The sequence below is a fragment of the Pyxicephalus adspersus genome, chromosome 8 (assembly GCF_032062135.1).
Source record: "Pyxicephalus adspersus chromosome 8, UCB_Pads_2.0, whole genome shotgun sequence".
NCBI lineage: Eukaryota > Metazoa > Chordata > Amphibia > Anura > Pyxicephalidae > Pyxicephalus > Pyxicephalus adspersus.
The window spans coordinates 41,390,845-41,405,891 of record NC_092865.1 but is presented as its reverse complement, the minus strand read 5'-3'; the positions used below and the strand labels follow the sequence as shown (position 1 = coordinate 41,405,891).

The window sequence follows — 15,047 nt, the reverse complement described above, 5'->3', positions numbered from 1 at the left end:
TAATAATAATAATAATAACTTAAAGTGGTCCTAAACTCAACATTTTAACATTACATAAAAGGGTAGACAACCCTTCTATGTAAAGGAAAAATGTTATTTATTTTAAGCGCAACACCCTTTTGTTTTTTTTTTTAACCACAGGTTGCAGCACCATCTTGCAGCGATCAAGAGTGAATGGGAGCGCAGAGCCTCCTGGGATACCTACGTCATGCATCCTGGGATTTTCTGGCTGCTCCTTCTGCGCATGCTCAATATCAGGCGTGTGCAGAAGGGGCTTTTTCCCCACTAAGTGGGGAATCTCTGATCAGTGCAAGATCAGGTGACTCAGCAAGAAGAGAGAAGATGGAACATAGCAGCGCCCGGCGCTTCCTGGCAGGGAGGTTGCGGTGTCTTTACTGCTTCCTCATACCAGGACACACTGCCCCATAGGGAATGAATAGGAACTGACTGCCGCCAGCTGTCATGTGCAGATGTTGCCTCTTTTTGAACCAGTGCTGCCGTGCGAGTGCTTTAGCGCCTGCCAAAGTGCCTGCTGTAGAGAGACCTGCAAAATTGCACAATGAAGAGGCGGTTGTGAATATGGCCTTACAATGCAGCAGTCATAGCCCTACACTGGAGGGGTCAATGCCAGCAGTCAGAAAGCTGGCACAGTGAGGCTTATGAAGAGGCTATAAGGGGCAGTATACTGTAGAGGAGAGAGCTGGCTGCTGTGGGAGGGAGAAGGTCAGCTTTTCCCCCAATTCTACCCCAAAACTAGGATGGGATTTTTTAACTAAAACATGGTTTTTCCACGACTTTCACACCTCCAATCCTGCTCCTGGTCAATCAACTTCTGTCTTATCACATTCCCTTGTAATTGGCTTAATGTGACTTTGCTACCTGTGGATAAAGTGCTGGATATTCTGGATGGTGAAGGTAGCAGCTCAAGCTTCTCCAGCCCAGGGACCCAATGTTCACATGGTAGTGACAGCTAGCACATTGCACCAAAGAAACACCAGAAACACCAAAGTGCTGGCGGTAGTAGTTTGGTCTGAACAAGAGAACTGGTACAGACTTACTGGGGTCTTCCCACTAGGCAGCTAAATGGTCAAAGGAAGATGTTCAGGATTGAAAGGGTATGTTCTTTCCACCCATTAAAACTGAAGAAGTGGCTTGGGTAAGATTTAATAAGATTTGAGTATGACAACCAACAACTAGATATGCAAAGACCCAGATAAATGAGAACCTTCATAGCTTTTTATGTTAATGGTTCAATGTGTCCTGTAAATACCAAAAAAAAGTGACACTGGTACAGAAATTACTAAATCTAATAAATAATAAAAACACCAGAACATAATTTATATAAGAGAAGAAGAAGGCGCAAGTTGGTTCAAAATGTGTGTGCATACTTGTGACCTTGAACACTCTGTGTTGACCTGGCACCTGATCTTTATTTTTGATAATACCTGTTTGGCACTTGGACCTTTGATATGTCGGCACTGACAGTGGTCCACTCCCCTGACCCGATAAAAACAGTCCAATACGGGCTACGCATAGGCAGAGAGCCCGCTGGTCTATAGACGCGAGTGATGCCGCGAATTGTAGTAGCGGCGCTATTTCAATGCAGCAGCTGGCCAGCTGCAGCTTATATTTAGGATTCCTTTGGGGGTCAAAAAAAGGACATTGGGGCGAAATTTGGCCCTCGGGCCAGAGTTTGACACCCCTGGCATAGACAGAATACCCAAAAGTGTTTTTTTAGGAGTTTACATTCACCATTAAGGAAAATAAATTGCAGTCTTTTCCTCTTTTAATACAAGAAAGTACTTTTCTAGTTTTAGATATTGCAGCTTGGCATTGCATGCTATTATTAAGTCTATGACCCACCAGAACTCCCAAATGTACTCCCCCTAGACAGTATGAAGCATGCATGTTGTTAGCCTCTTGCTTCAAGATAAGGGGAATCACTTTTATTTTTATATTCAATGCTTTGACCAGAGGTTATAATTTCCTTTTTGTACATTTGATAGAATTTGCTGAAAGCACAAATACATGATATTGTGTTTTGAAAAATATGCCAGTTTAAAAAAATCTGTATAATTTATTTTACATTCCTTAATTATTTTATCTTTTGATAATTTTTGCATCAAAAAGTTTAGTTCACAAAAATAAATACATTGGTTTGGAACTGGAGTAAAATGAACATTTAACTATTGAAGACCTCACTTTTCTAAAAAAAATTAATCTCTATAACTTTTCCTTCTTCGTCAAGAGAAGAGTATGCATTTAAAAGGCTGTGTATAGACTTCTAAAATAGACTGTGTCCTTCAATTGCACCCTTGGATACTTGTGCAGAGATTGTAAATATGATCAGTTTCCTTTCTCATTTGCATGGCTATATTGATACACTTGAAGATAAGACTTTTGCAGTTCCCTGAGTTCAGAAACTTACTATTAACTATAAAGAAATGCCTGTTGGAAAGTCCAGCTCCATTTGTTTGGGAAAATAATGTCAGAGTTCATCCTTATGTTTCTCTTTATATGGTATTTCTGCTGTTATGTGACTTCTCAGTGGGTAGGTTGTACTAGAATGTTGATTTTGTTGTGCTGTTCTCATCAGCCCTTGGTTCTGTAGATATCCTTGCTGGCAGAAGACAGGTAATTTGCTATGCAACAAGGAAAACGCAAAGCATGAATCTACAAAATAGAAAAAAAAAGTCAAAAGTATGGGCATACCTGATGTAGATATTTACAAAAACACATTTACAATATAGAAAGACCAAGTGCTTACATTATTTTATTTAACAGATAGCTATAAAGAAAGTTTTAGTTGTTACATGTTTCTAAATGTAGCACTTTCACTCGTAAATTTCATAGCATGAAAACCTATTGTATTATAATTAGCTGGTGACAGTATTAGTTAACAACACAGTGTGAAATAATTGTAATATTTATATTATGTCTGCAGGATGTTGTAAAACTAGTGTTTATTTTTTTATTCTAAATAAAAATAAGTTTTAATAGGCTTGGGACCCTCCTGAATAGGAAATGGGGCCGAATCCAAGACTATTGAATGCTTCTAGAGTGAAAAAATTATAAATACACCACTTTTGTGTTACCTATAGTCCACATGAATGTTTCACAGTTGATTGTGCCTTTACAAAGAGCCTGGTCTAAAACGCTGCTAAAAACAACAGAAAATAATGTAGACTGACAATGGATTATTTTGCTGCACTGGGGCCTTGATATTCATAAAACAGAAGAGTTTTAACAATACAGAGCTGAAAAGTTACACAATTACCCCATTCCCTGTAGAATTTAGGGGAAAAGCAAAGAGTGTAACCCTAAAGCTACGTACACACTTCCAATTATTATCTTTGGAAAACGAACGACGAACGTTCCTGCACGATATATACGAACGATCGTATAGCACTGATCCTGCACATAGAGATAACGACACGATCGTTCGTAGATATTGTACACACAATAGATATGATCGTTTAAGCGATAGAGGAACTATGTGCACGACAGGAAAGTGAACGGACGTTCGTTCATCACGCATGCTCTGAACATGGACGATCAACGAACGACCGTACACACGAACGATGTTCAACGATCGTCGTCCAATCCGATCCGCCGGTCCGGTCGTTCGTTTCCAACGAGTTTCCTCGTTCGTCGGCGTCGTTGGTTACTTTTTTTACGAACGATTTTTTGCCCAATCGATCGTTCGTCGTTCGATTGGAACGACAAAAATTGGAAGTGTGTACGCACCTTAATTCATGAGAGACTTATCTTTGTTGAGTTTATAAGGTTTTAGTCAAAAAAGGTACTGTTTATTTTATGATATTTATGGTACTAGATTAAGCAGTTAGACAGGACCCTTAAGTTGTTTTTCAGGAAATAATTTTATAAAACAAAATGGTCTGAATATCCACCTAATAAATGTGCTACCTTACACAGGGGTTGCAACAGCTTTATACATCACCTGCAGTCCTCTTGCTTTGCACATAACAAGACAGATTTGTCAAGGTTTGTTTGTTCTAATACAGTCTATTAATATTAATTTATAATACAATCTATTAATAACTGTTCATTTAGCTACATTTCCCACAACATTATATGCCAATACCGCAATGCATAAATCAAAGGATAAAACCAAGAGCCCCCTTACATTGTAGTCAAAGGGTAAACGATCTGCTTAGATTTCTGGTCTGCAGAAAGACCCCCTTACATAAGTGAGAGAAGGACCCCTTTATATAGGTGCTCAGCATGAGAAGAGCCCTAGAACAATGGAGTTCAGTGGAAATAAAGATCTATTATATCAGTGTTTAGTAAGAAGAATGTCTTTCATCGGCAATTCCTCATGTAGAGCTGAAACACAGATCCATACTAATAATTACTTTAAAGAAAAGTGCAGTCCACATTTAAGAGACATTATTTCCATTTTTCATAAATCTGTTTTAGTTGTATTGGCCCTCACGTCTGCAAAGCATAAAAACCAAGGTCCACAGTATTTTAGCTTTCATACCCTATACCAATAATAGCAAGCAAGCCTGACATTTAGTCTGCATTAGTTATACTAAGTGGTTCTTAAATCCAACCATACACGTAACAGTCTGCCTGTACAATCTTTGTATAATTAACTTTAGATGTAATAAAATGTAATAAAAGAAATAGGCTATCCAACGAATCAATGTATCCAATTAGTTAGGTCCCTACACTGCATACTTATTGTTGGTAGATCTAAGACGTGTGATGTGCATAGGAAGTCAAATCTCTACTAAAGTAGGATGCATACATTTTCCAAGAGTTCTGAAATAGTTCGGAAATAGTCACAGCACAATAGGCAAAGACATGCAGCTTCCCCTACAATTCTTATACAGACCTGCATAGAAAGCTCTGAGGTCTGTTTGTAGACAGTTTTCTAGAAAACGACGAAGTGGTAATACATGAGCACTAGGTGCAGTCCAGTCTGTAAGGAAATCCTCCACCACATGATGAATCTTTTCGGGACGTGGCAAAGACCATTTATCTGGACGTGCTTCCATTTGATCCTCTGTAAAATAAAAGATAGGAAGGAACATGTCACAAATCAATAAAATACATATTGTTCAGTTTTATTTACAGATAATATACGCTATCTTTAGGTTTGAAATAGAGAACTTCATCGCCACCTAGAAGACCTGGACAATAGTTCGAATCCCTCGAACTATATTTGTGGTTTACCTGGGGCAACCTCTACCGCTTACCTCCCCCTGGTGCTGCAAACATCTTCAACAACGTTCTAGGTCACCCAGTCTCCAACTCCATCAAGGTTAATCCAGCACATCAGGCTCTCAAGCCCCTGGGTCCCACCTCAAAACCAGTGATGCCATTTGCACCATGCACAACTTTGCTCTGAGGAGGAGATAATGCGCATTGCTTGGAAACATGGGGGCCATTGAGTTTGACAGAGCCTCCGAACAGATATGTCTGGATCTCTCTTGGACTATGCTTCAACAATGTTGCCTGCTTAAACCTCTTCTCAATACATTGCGGGACATATCACTTAGGGTTCCCCATTAGCCTCACTGCTAGAAAAGAGGGCAAATCAGCAGTTCTTCTATATCTTGAGGATTTACAAAAGTTCTGCCACAACTTGGATATCCCCTGCCCAACTATTCAAAGATGGGATCCTCTTCCTTCTCCTACACCTCTTCTATAGTACATGACTATATTAATCATATATTAATACTTACATCTCCTCATGTTCTGTAACCACTCTGTATGAATCAGCAATAATGAAGATTAAGTCATTCAAAAACTGCCCTCACATAAAGCTCCCCGGCCGGACGGCCTACCATATCTTTACTACAAAACCTTCTAATGAGTCCTTGATCGATATTTGACTTCACCTCTTAACAGCTTTTTGGAAGGAGAAGCGATACCCCCAACCATGACAGTCTCCTACACCTCTGTCTTATTGAAACCAGGAAGGGATCCTTATTACCACCCACATCCCTCCTTAATTTGAACCTTAGGATTTGTGCTAGGAACCTGGCCACACACATGGGTGAACTTTTACCTCTAACTGGTAAAGATCAAGTAGGCTTTATTATTGGTCGCTAAGTGGTGGATTACACCAGAAGGACGATAGACCTTATTAATGCAATGAATAAACTAAAGCATAGTGCACTTATCCATAGTTTGTATGTAGAAAAAGGCTTTCGACACGCTCAGTTGGTCCTTTATGTTTGGAACGTTGTGAACAATAGATATTAATGGATCTTTTCACGCAGCTATCCAAGCCTTGTATGTCACCCCCACAGCTGAGGACAACATCCAGATATCACTAGAGTCTCAATTGAAAAGAAGTCCTGTAATATTGCATTATATGCAAATGATATCCTGCTGTCCCTCAATAATCCTCATATCACCTTGCTATGTCTTCACTGTACACCGGCTAGTATGGAAAAAATAGGAGAATCAGAAAGGCTAGGGTTAGAGTGGCAAATGACAAAGCTATATTTGGCATATCATTTTGTAAGCCGTTTCAACAAGTGGAATAATACAATAAATGTGCAATACATAAAATAGAAGAAAAGATCAGGTAACCCATGTAATCCGACATGGGGAAAAGCCTATATACTAGACAAAAACTGCCTACACAGATGGCACAAAAGTAGTGGTAAATAACGTCTCAACCAGACGCGTTTCAGCAGATGGCTTCTTCTGGGCTATGCACAGACCGTTAGTAGGATAAGTAGCTGTGGTAGTTTCTTAGGGTTAGACAACATTCGTTAGGACTGCAAAAACTCCAGCATATTTCAAATGACATGTAGTGCAGAAATGGTTAAATCGTTTAGTGCTAAGTGATGAAGTTGATGCAGGGACCGCATCCTACTAACGAGTTAGGGTTCCTGAGAAAAAAGCATGCAATTTTCAGGTACCATGATCTTTGCTTTGTCTGCACTTTAGGCTCTTACCCCTGCAACTTTTCCCTCTCTACATACCAGGCATTTTACTTTCTCTTTAGTGGACCAATGCAGCAGCAGTGATAAAATGTTAAGTAGTAAAGATTGTTATGAAATAAAAAATGTGGCATGAAAACAAAATGTTATTTTGCAGCACCTCTGTGTGAGAACAGCACGGGAAACACACATATTTTTAACAGTAGCCAATTTAACCATAAAATGCACAAAACCATTATTGAAGCTTTGTTTTACCTGTTGGTAGTTGTTTGTAATAATAAATTACAGGATGAAGAAAGTTGGAACGCCATGCTGCTTTTGCATCTCCAATAGCACGATTATAATGAAATACATCTTTGTCTGGTCCTGAAAAATTCTTTCCATATTCCATAATGAGGACAAAAAAACCTGGGCTATATACCTTCCTACCAGTATTTTTTTCTAACATAGGAAGAATACCTACTGGCACTTCTTCCAAATACTCAAATGTGTTGGCATCCCTGGAAATAAAAAAAAAAATATATCATTGCATGCAAGCAGTTACTATATAGAAGATACATTAAAAAAGCATGGATTTTTGTATTTAAAGTGCATGATTCTATAGGAACAATGGGGGTATAATGCTGCCTACAGGAGAATCGGACATACCAATACCAAGCATGCCTCAGTTGTTGCAACACCTAGACCCCTTGCTGCTTAATGGGCAATAATGGATTCAAAGAAGAACAACTGGTAAACCACCAACAGGGTCATGAGCACCTAAGGATCACTAATGCGCATGGGGTAGGGAAGGCTTGTCCTTAAAGCGTACCTAAACTCAGAAACTTACCTTTACATAAAAGGACAGACAACCCTTTTATGTAAAGTAAAAATTATGTTTTTTTTTTAAGTGCAACACCCTTTTTTAAATAAAAAAGGGTGCAGCACTGCCCCCTAATTTTGGGTCATGAATGGGAACACAAAGCCTCCTGGGATACCTACATCACGCATCCCGGGAGGCTCTTGGGTGCTCCTTTTCGTGAAAAAATAAAAAAAAATTGCAGATATCACGCATGTGCAGTGAGATCAGCAAGTTTTTTCTACCTACATCACCTGATCTCGCGCCTGGGTCGGGTGACGTAGGAAGAAGAACCTGTGCCTTTGAATATAATGGTAGAAATTTTTTCAGCAATCTTTAGTGCATGATAAAGAGTGTTAAAACATACCTAAAATGAAAAAGCATATGTGGTACCTTGAACCCTTGTGTTTAAATTATATTTTTATTTGCTTGGGGTCTTACAATACAAAAATGTATGAATTCTCATTCTTCCTCTCAGTATTCAAGACAAGTTTGCACTGGCTGGAGAAAGAAGTGTGGATGTTGTTCTCCTAGGTAGTCAAAGCGGCGACCCCTCTATTGTGACCCAACTTTTCAGTAACCACCCAAAAACAACTAGGTGGTTACTGAATATTGGCAGCAGTGCGATGGTGGGGATGGGGAGAACAGTGCAACATGCAGTCAATTTGAATCATAAGTTCATTAAAAATTGTCTTACTCTCCAAGGAGAATGAAGTCAGCTAAGATTTCAAACATCTGGTAAATACCCGATCCTTCATTCATACGTTTGACCAGTATGTTTAGAAGCTGGGAGATGGGGTAATGAGTTGATGGCCATGGGATATTATGGTAACGATTTTCAGTCAATCGATGGACAGATCGAGCTAAAAAAAGAACAAATATATTTTATAGTAGTGCTGTCCATTTAAGTAGAAAAATATTAATGCCTAAGCATAAATGCAGCTTGTGTTTTTCAGGAATGGTTATCATACAGTATAGTACATTTGAATGAACAGACTAACAACCTGTAAAAGAAAATATGTCTCAAAGACTATTTTGGGAAGTAGGCTTGGTGACAAATGCAAAGCATAACAAATATCTACAAACAGAATCACATTTTATTTATTGAAGGTAAGATAAAAGAGAACAAAAATAAAATAACAGTATACATACACAGAATAAAATCAGTTTGTGCATATCAAACAAGTACATTTAAACAAAGTGCGTCTAGGTGGATCAATAACATCCGAAGAGATAAAAAAAAATAAAATAACTTGTATATGGTCTCAAAATACCTTTATCCTAGCCCATACATTTTTTTTATTTGAACATCTATTTATTGACATTGAACTGTGCATAACAATAATTAAAACAGTGGGACAAAACAAAGTCCCAGAACGAATGTACACCTACTCACTCTGATAAAGTATATATACCCTGCCTCCCGAGAGGATTTAAATCAATGCCCCTAAGGCCTGACAGTCATACCAGGCCGTGTAACGGAAACTTTCAATAACATCATGTAACAGATTCGGGGGTAACGTATGTTGTAAGTAAGACATCCACGTGGCAAAAAATCTCTGTGGATGCGTGTCCAGGTGTTGGGTTGCCTCAGTATCACATTTATTCAATACATTTTTTACTTTTCTTAGAATTCTTTAGTTTTCCTAAAAAAGGAGTGCATCATGTTAAATATTTATTTTGATTGTTAGTACGGTCTGGTGGACTAAGTTGTGGATACATTTTCATCCACAACAGCTTATGGCTTCCTAAACATTGTGGATACTTCAACAGCAAGATTCTCCTTGCCACGATCACCTCCTTTGTCCCTATTTACCTATTAGCGCCTCTACCCATCCCCATATGCTCCAGAACCTCCGTTACATTTTCCATAGCTAAAAAAATTTTCAAGGCGAGTGGGAACCCTTATTATTATTATTTATTATTATTATTATTATTATTATTAATCCCAGGCACCTTACCAACCTCTCGGTTACTTCTACCACTGGTTCTAAAAATAAATAAACAGCTTCTGCACATTTGACAGCTGGTGGCAGTGATAAGTACTGTACTGCTCACTGCCATCCCCATTCATTCTCAATGAGCCTGCCACTGGAAGAAGCTACATGTGGTGTCTTTCCCGAGACAACGGTTCACTTCTTAAAGAAGTAGTAACTGCATAAGGAAGTAGTTTACTGTCCTAAATCAGGTAGGACAGTACTGTACTGAGAGCAAGTCGTATTACTAAAACTGGGAAAAAACTTACTCTGTCACAAGGGAAATTTGTATTCTAGTAATTTATTTATTTATTTTTATGGAGATTGAGCTTTTTAAATATCACACGGATTTGACATGCCTATATGGGAGTTTAATTTACCCTTTCATTGGTATGGCACTGCCATCATTGAGATAAAAGATCCTTTCAATTAATTAGTATGATTGATATTAAAAGAGACCCTGTCACTAGATCATTTATTTAGGATATAGCCTAAACAAATTTATTATTTTTAACAATTTATATAACATGTTAATTCTTTATTTATTTTTTTAAATTCTACTTTAGGTTGGTGACAAGGTCTCATTAGATATATATATATATATATAGGGCATATTTATAAAGCAGTGAATGTGATATTTAGCAAACATTCACTGCGGGAGAATCAAGCACTGAGATTTAAAACGCATGCACCAGGAAGATACACCTGCAGTAAATGATTGGTAAATGCCACCTTCACAGCTTTGTAAATGGTCGTTTATACATTGCATTAAGAGAAATGGCAAAGCCAATTAACTCACCAGTATAGCGGAAACCATGGATGAATCCACCTGCAGATTTGCGGAAGTCAATGCTATGACTGGCTGTACCCACCACAAACAACCCTTGGGTATGTCTAGCTTCATAGTTCATATTTAACAAGGGATATTTTTTCTTTAGGTCAGACTTCAGTCTGACAGATCTGCAAATACGACACAATAGAAACATTATACTATAAAATAAACAGAAGCGGACAATAATCTAAATTGTATAAAACAGACGTACTGATGATTGGGAGAATTAAAACCATGAAGGACGGGTTTCTGACTTCAATTACCACCAGGGTCACCAACTACATGAATGTTATATTAATGTCAGAAAGTGTAAACATTACTCTATGGATAGTATAGTGAAAAAATATTTTCTAAATAAATAGGCTAAAATATGATGAATTTATATATACAAGTAAGCTTTTCCACACCTTCTAATAGTTTTAAGAGTTTTATATTTGTCAACATTTTTTATCTGTTGTTTCCAATGTTATATTGGATTGAAAACTTTTTAGAAGATTAACAAAGCCTGTTCATACACATTGGAGGATAAAGGTGCAGACATAATCCAACTGTAACAGGTAAGAATTATAAAGAACACAGCGAGAGCCCTCCATAAACAATGGAGGAACACTTCTTCTCTTAAAGGGGAATACAATCCAAGAATACATTAAACTTGTTAAAATTCATATTGTGTAACTTGTGACAGTAAGGTACAGTTTGCAGCCATGTATTTTAGGAGATGCATTTTACAAAAAAGTGAATCTATTATGGATAATAATGTTGTTGTATGTAAAATACTTTACAATGGCAGTGGATCAATTTTAAAAGTAAGCTATTAATAGGTCCTCAATATAGTTTTTACTTGTACCCCACACTCTAAATCTGTAGTCTTTGTTTCCCTATTGTACACATAGATAGAAATGCTGGCACTTTGTATTCAATGAAGAACATATGTATGATATATTTATATCAAACACATTTTTCTCAATATAATGTTCCATATGAATAAAAAGAAAAAATCATTTACTTATCAAAGATTGAGAAATCAAATTTCCAACCCAAGCAACGGATGACACGATCATATGGGTCTCGAGCTGCAAAGTTATCAAGATAATCCTTTGGAAGCACAGTTTGAAGAAATGTGTCATTATTTGTAGAGATATTATCCTTTTTTAGATAATGCTTGTGGGTAACATAGAGCTTTCCAGATCCATCGCGGACTAATGCCAGATCAGAAATATCACCTTCTAAAAGCCCATCCAAAGACTTCAGCTGGTAAGTGTCCAAAAGTCCATTATTAATGGCTCTGCAGAAAGAAGCACCGATTAATAAATGCATCTGTTCAGTTATCTATACCTAGCACAGAAATAAATGTTAGTCATTTCTGTACAATAACACATACTGAAATTGGTGAAAGCCTTTACTGAATGACATACCTTATTCACTCACCTTAAATCCCCCACATAGTGTGTAGACCAAGAGAGGCGAACTCTTGACCGGCCAAGCATGTGTATAAAGTTGGTATAACCCAAGATATTGTCGGCTGTTTCAAATGCAGAGTTTCCACGTCCCAAAATAAGAACACTTTGTCCTGTGAAATTGTGAGGATCCACTGACACAGCTTCATAGCCCTCTGTATATTCTGCACCAGGGAAGTCTACTATGTTAGGCAAAGACAAGCCACTGGCCACCAACAAAACACTGAAACAGACAATAAGAAACTACAAGTTATACAGATAATGCACACTGACAAAATCAAATTACTAAGTAAATTACATTTAAATAAATTTAAAAACAAGCAAATATACTTTTATGCATATTCAGTGTATTGGTATGTATATACCAATATTGGGAAATGAATAACGGGCACAGGTACTAGAGTGGTACACTAAGAAAAAAGATATATAATAACATCCCAATCAAGGACTATGTTTCTTTTTATATCTGTTGTTATTATTATAATTATCTGATGTAGCAGATTAGTATCATATTTCATTGTCTAGGCCAGGGGTGGGCTAACTTTAGTCAGGGGCCAATATCTGATAAAAGTTTGAAAGAGGGGCCAGGCTGATGGATGCCATCATGATGCCACTGAATGTGACGTCATGATGGCATAACCCGGCCCACTCTCCAATCGCAGATCTGAGCCTGTGATGGGAGAGTGGGCAGGTTGTGTGCAGTGACACAGCCCCCCACCTCCACGACCTGGGATACAAACGGGGGACGTGTTCTGTGGCTCGGGCCAGTGCTTCTCCTGACCCTGCTCTGTCAGGCACTGGCCAGAGCCACGGACCATCCAAAGGGCCAGAGAAACAACCTAATTGGGCCGTAGTTTGCCCATGACTGGTCTAGGCTATATTGGATTTAGCTTACTTGCACTCATGTTCTTGTCCTGTTTGATCCAGAAGTACAAATCGATGTCCATTCCATGCTTCCAGGTTGGTTTCTATCCTGATGTTTTTAATATCTGTTCCATAGCGCACTTTGATTCCTGTACTAAAGTTTTGTAAATACTTCACCATATCATCTGCATGAGGAAGGAATTCATGTGAATAATGCCCAAAATGTAACCGCTCATCTTTGCTCAGAAGAGAATTCCAGTCATGTCGAAGATTAAACTCTTTGTTTTTACGACCAGTATATTGTTTGTTTATACTGATTAATTTACGGTGACGAGGAAATTTATAGAAGAAACTTCCAGGTCCATGGTTCCTTTCAAAAACGACATAATCTCTTCCAGAATCTTCAAGAAACTTTGCGATCTGAAGCCCTCCTGGGCCGGCACCAAGGATACAGTAATCATTAAAGTGTTGCTTTGAGGACACAGATGAAAGGCTCAAAAGAACAATGATCTGTATAGCCCACATTCTGCACAACAAAAGATGAACAGTTATATTTATACAGTATATAATTTCTTTAAACCATGAATATTACAGTGAGAAATAGTTGATTTTGATATGCATAGCAATCTCTCCTATCACATATGTTCCATGCATTAAAGCTGAACTCCAGTCATACTTTTAGTCTTGTACAGTTGTACATGCTCCTTTTCAGAAATAGCTTACTTTGGTTCTATTGTACAATGTGATTTTCTCACAGTGTGCATCAGAAGCTGCAGCAAGACAGGTAAAGCCTGTTTTCTGACTGATGGACATCAAGCATCATCAAGCCCTTTGCTCCCCAGCCTTACTGTCCGTGGCCTTCCCTTTCATTAGCAAGTTGATGATACCAGGGAACCAGGGAAGGCAAAATATAAAATTAAAACTCAGCTTTATTATACATTCAAAAGCATAGAAAAGTCAGTTATTCTACATGTTATACTTTCAGGATCTATTCAGCAAAGTGTCCATTGTGATGGAGTCACAAATCTTGCCATGTAAGTTATGTGCATATTATTTCATTAATTACATACACACTGGACAATAAAAAATCACTGTTCAGAACTACATGGAATCCCAGAATGAGATTGGCCTTAATATTGGCTTTACAGTTTGCAAAAAAGTGTGCTTTTGGTTATATAGGTAGTGCCCTGGTTACATACAATATAGGGACTGTAGGTTTGTTCTCTATTTACTTAAACAATTATGGATTTATATTTAGCTTATGTAAAGAAAAACTAACTTTAGTATATTTTGCACTGACAATACAGATTTGATAAACAGTGGTACTAACATCATGCAACCTAGAAATTTGTCGCTACAATTTCCCTATTTACAGGTTTTGTTATTTTTAGATATATAAAAAGGAAAATGTATATTGTATTATGGATTTAGTTTCCAGACTTAAAAACCACATTTAAAGCACAACTAAAGTTTCACTCTCAAAACTTGCAAACAGAGGTGTATTGCAGAAATGGCCAGCTGACGTCCTTTTTGGAATAAAACATATTCACCTGCCTGATTGTTCTCCTCAACTGTCACAAACAGCCGGGCTGCACATACACAATGGACAATCAACATTTCTGAAGATTAAAACAAGAGAAGAAGTAAGAAGATGGTGATGTCTGCAATGGAATGGCGACAAGTAAGTGTATTTATAAAAAAGCAATCAGACAGGTAAGGGTATTTTATTGAAGAAGGGAAATCCCTTATCCCTTCTACAATAAAGGACCTACCTGGTTACAATTTTTTTTAACAAAAGGGTTTAATACCGCTTTAGGTAAGGGTCTGAAATTAAAAACATTAAAGCGGAACTTTAAAAAAAAAATTGTGACCAAGCGAGTCCTTAATTGCAGAAGAGACAGGAGATATCCCTTCAGCAATAAAACAAACTTACCTGCCTGGTTACAATCTTTTTTTTTTACATTCACCTGTACTGACTCTATTGTGGGTAATGCCATCTTCAGCTTTTCTTCCAGGTGTCGATTCTTAATCCATTGGCTAGGATTACATAGCTTCCACACGATAATAAGACCAGGGGTAAAGTGAGGCGGGCACACGCGAGCACGCCGTGCCCTCACTTTTTTTAGGAATGAGACGTTTAAGCTGCGTACACAC

At 37.9% G+C, this 15,047-nt stretch overlaps 1 protein-coding gene across 2 annotated transcripts in view; it reads right to left on the bottom strand.

Moving 5' to 3' along the window:
- Positions 1 to 2,053: 2,053 nt before the first annotated feature.
- Positions 2,054 to 15,047, bottom strand: part of FOXRED2 (FAD dependent oxidoreductase domain containing 2) — a 14,701-nt gene continuing 1,707 nt past the window's right edge. Inside the window, exons 2-10 of one of the 2 annotated variants that reach the window (XM_072420166.1) lie at positions 14,444 to 14,512; positions 12,925 to 13,419; positions 12,001 to 12,252; positions 11,579 to 11,857; positions 10,540 to 10,700; positions 8,462 to 8,627; positions 7,182 to 7,426; positions 4,862 to 5,032; positions 2,054 to 2,673 (exon numbers count right to left, since the gene is read on the bottom strand). In XM_072420166.1, the coding sequence (XP_072276267.1) occupies positions 2,489 to 2,673; positions 4,862 to 5,032; positions 7,182 to 7,426; positions 8,462 to 8,627; positions 10,540 to 10,700; positions 11,579 to 11,857; positions 12,001 to 12,252; positions 12,925 to 13,418 (1,953 nt within the window). In that variant the 5' untranslated portion in view covers position 13,419; positions 14,444 to 14,512 and the 3' untranslated portion in view covers positions 2,054 to 2,488. The remainder of the gene's footprint in view (positions 2,674 to 4,861; positions 5,033 to 7,181; positions 7,427 to 8,461; positions 8,628 to 10,539; positions 10,701 to 11,578; positions 11,858 to 12,000; positions 12,253 to 12,924; positions 13,420 to 14,443; positions 14,513 to 15,047) is intronic. The other variant, XM_072420164.1, reaches the window with a different exon arrangement.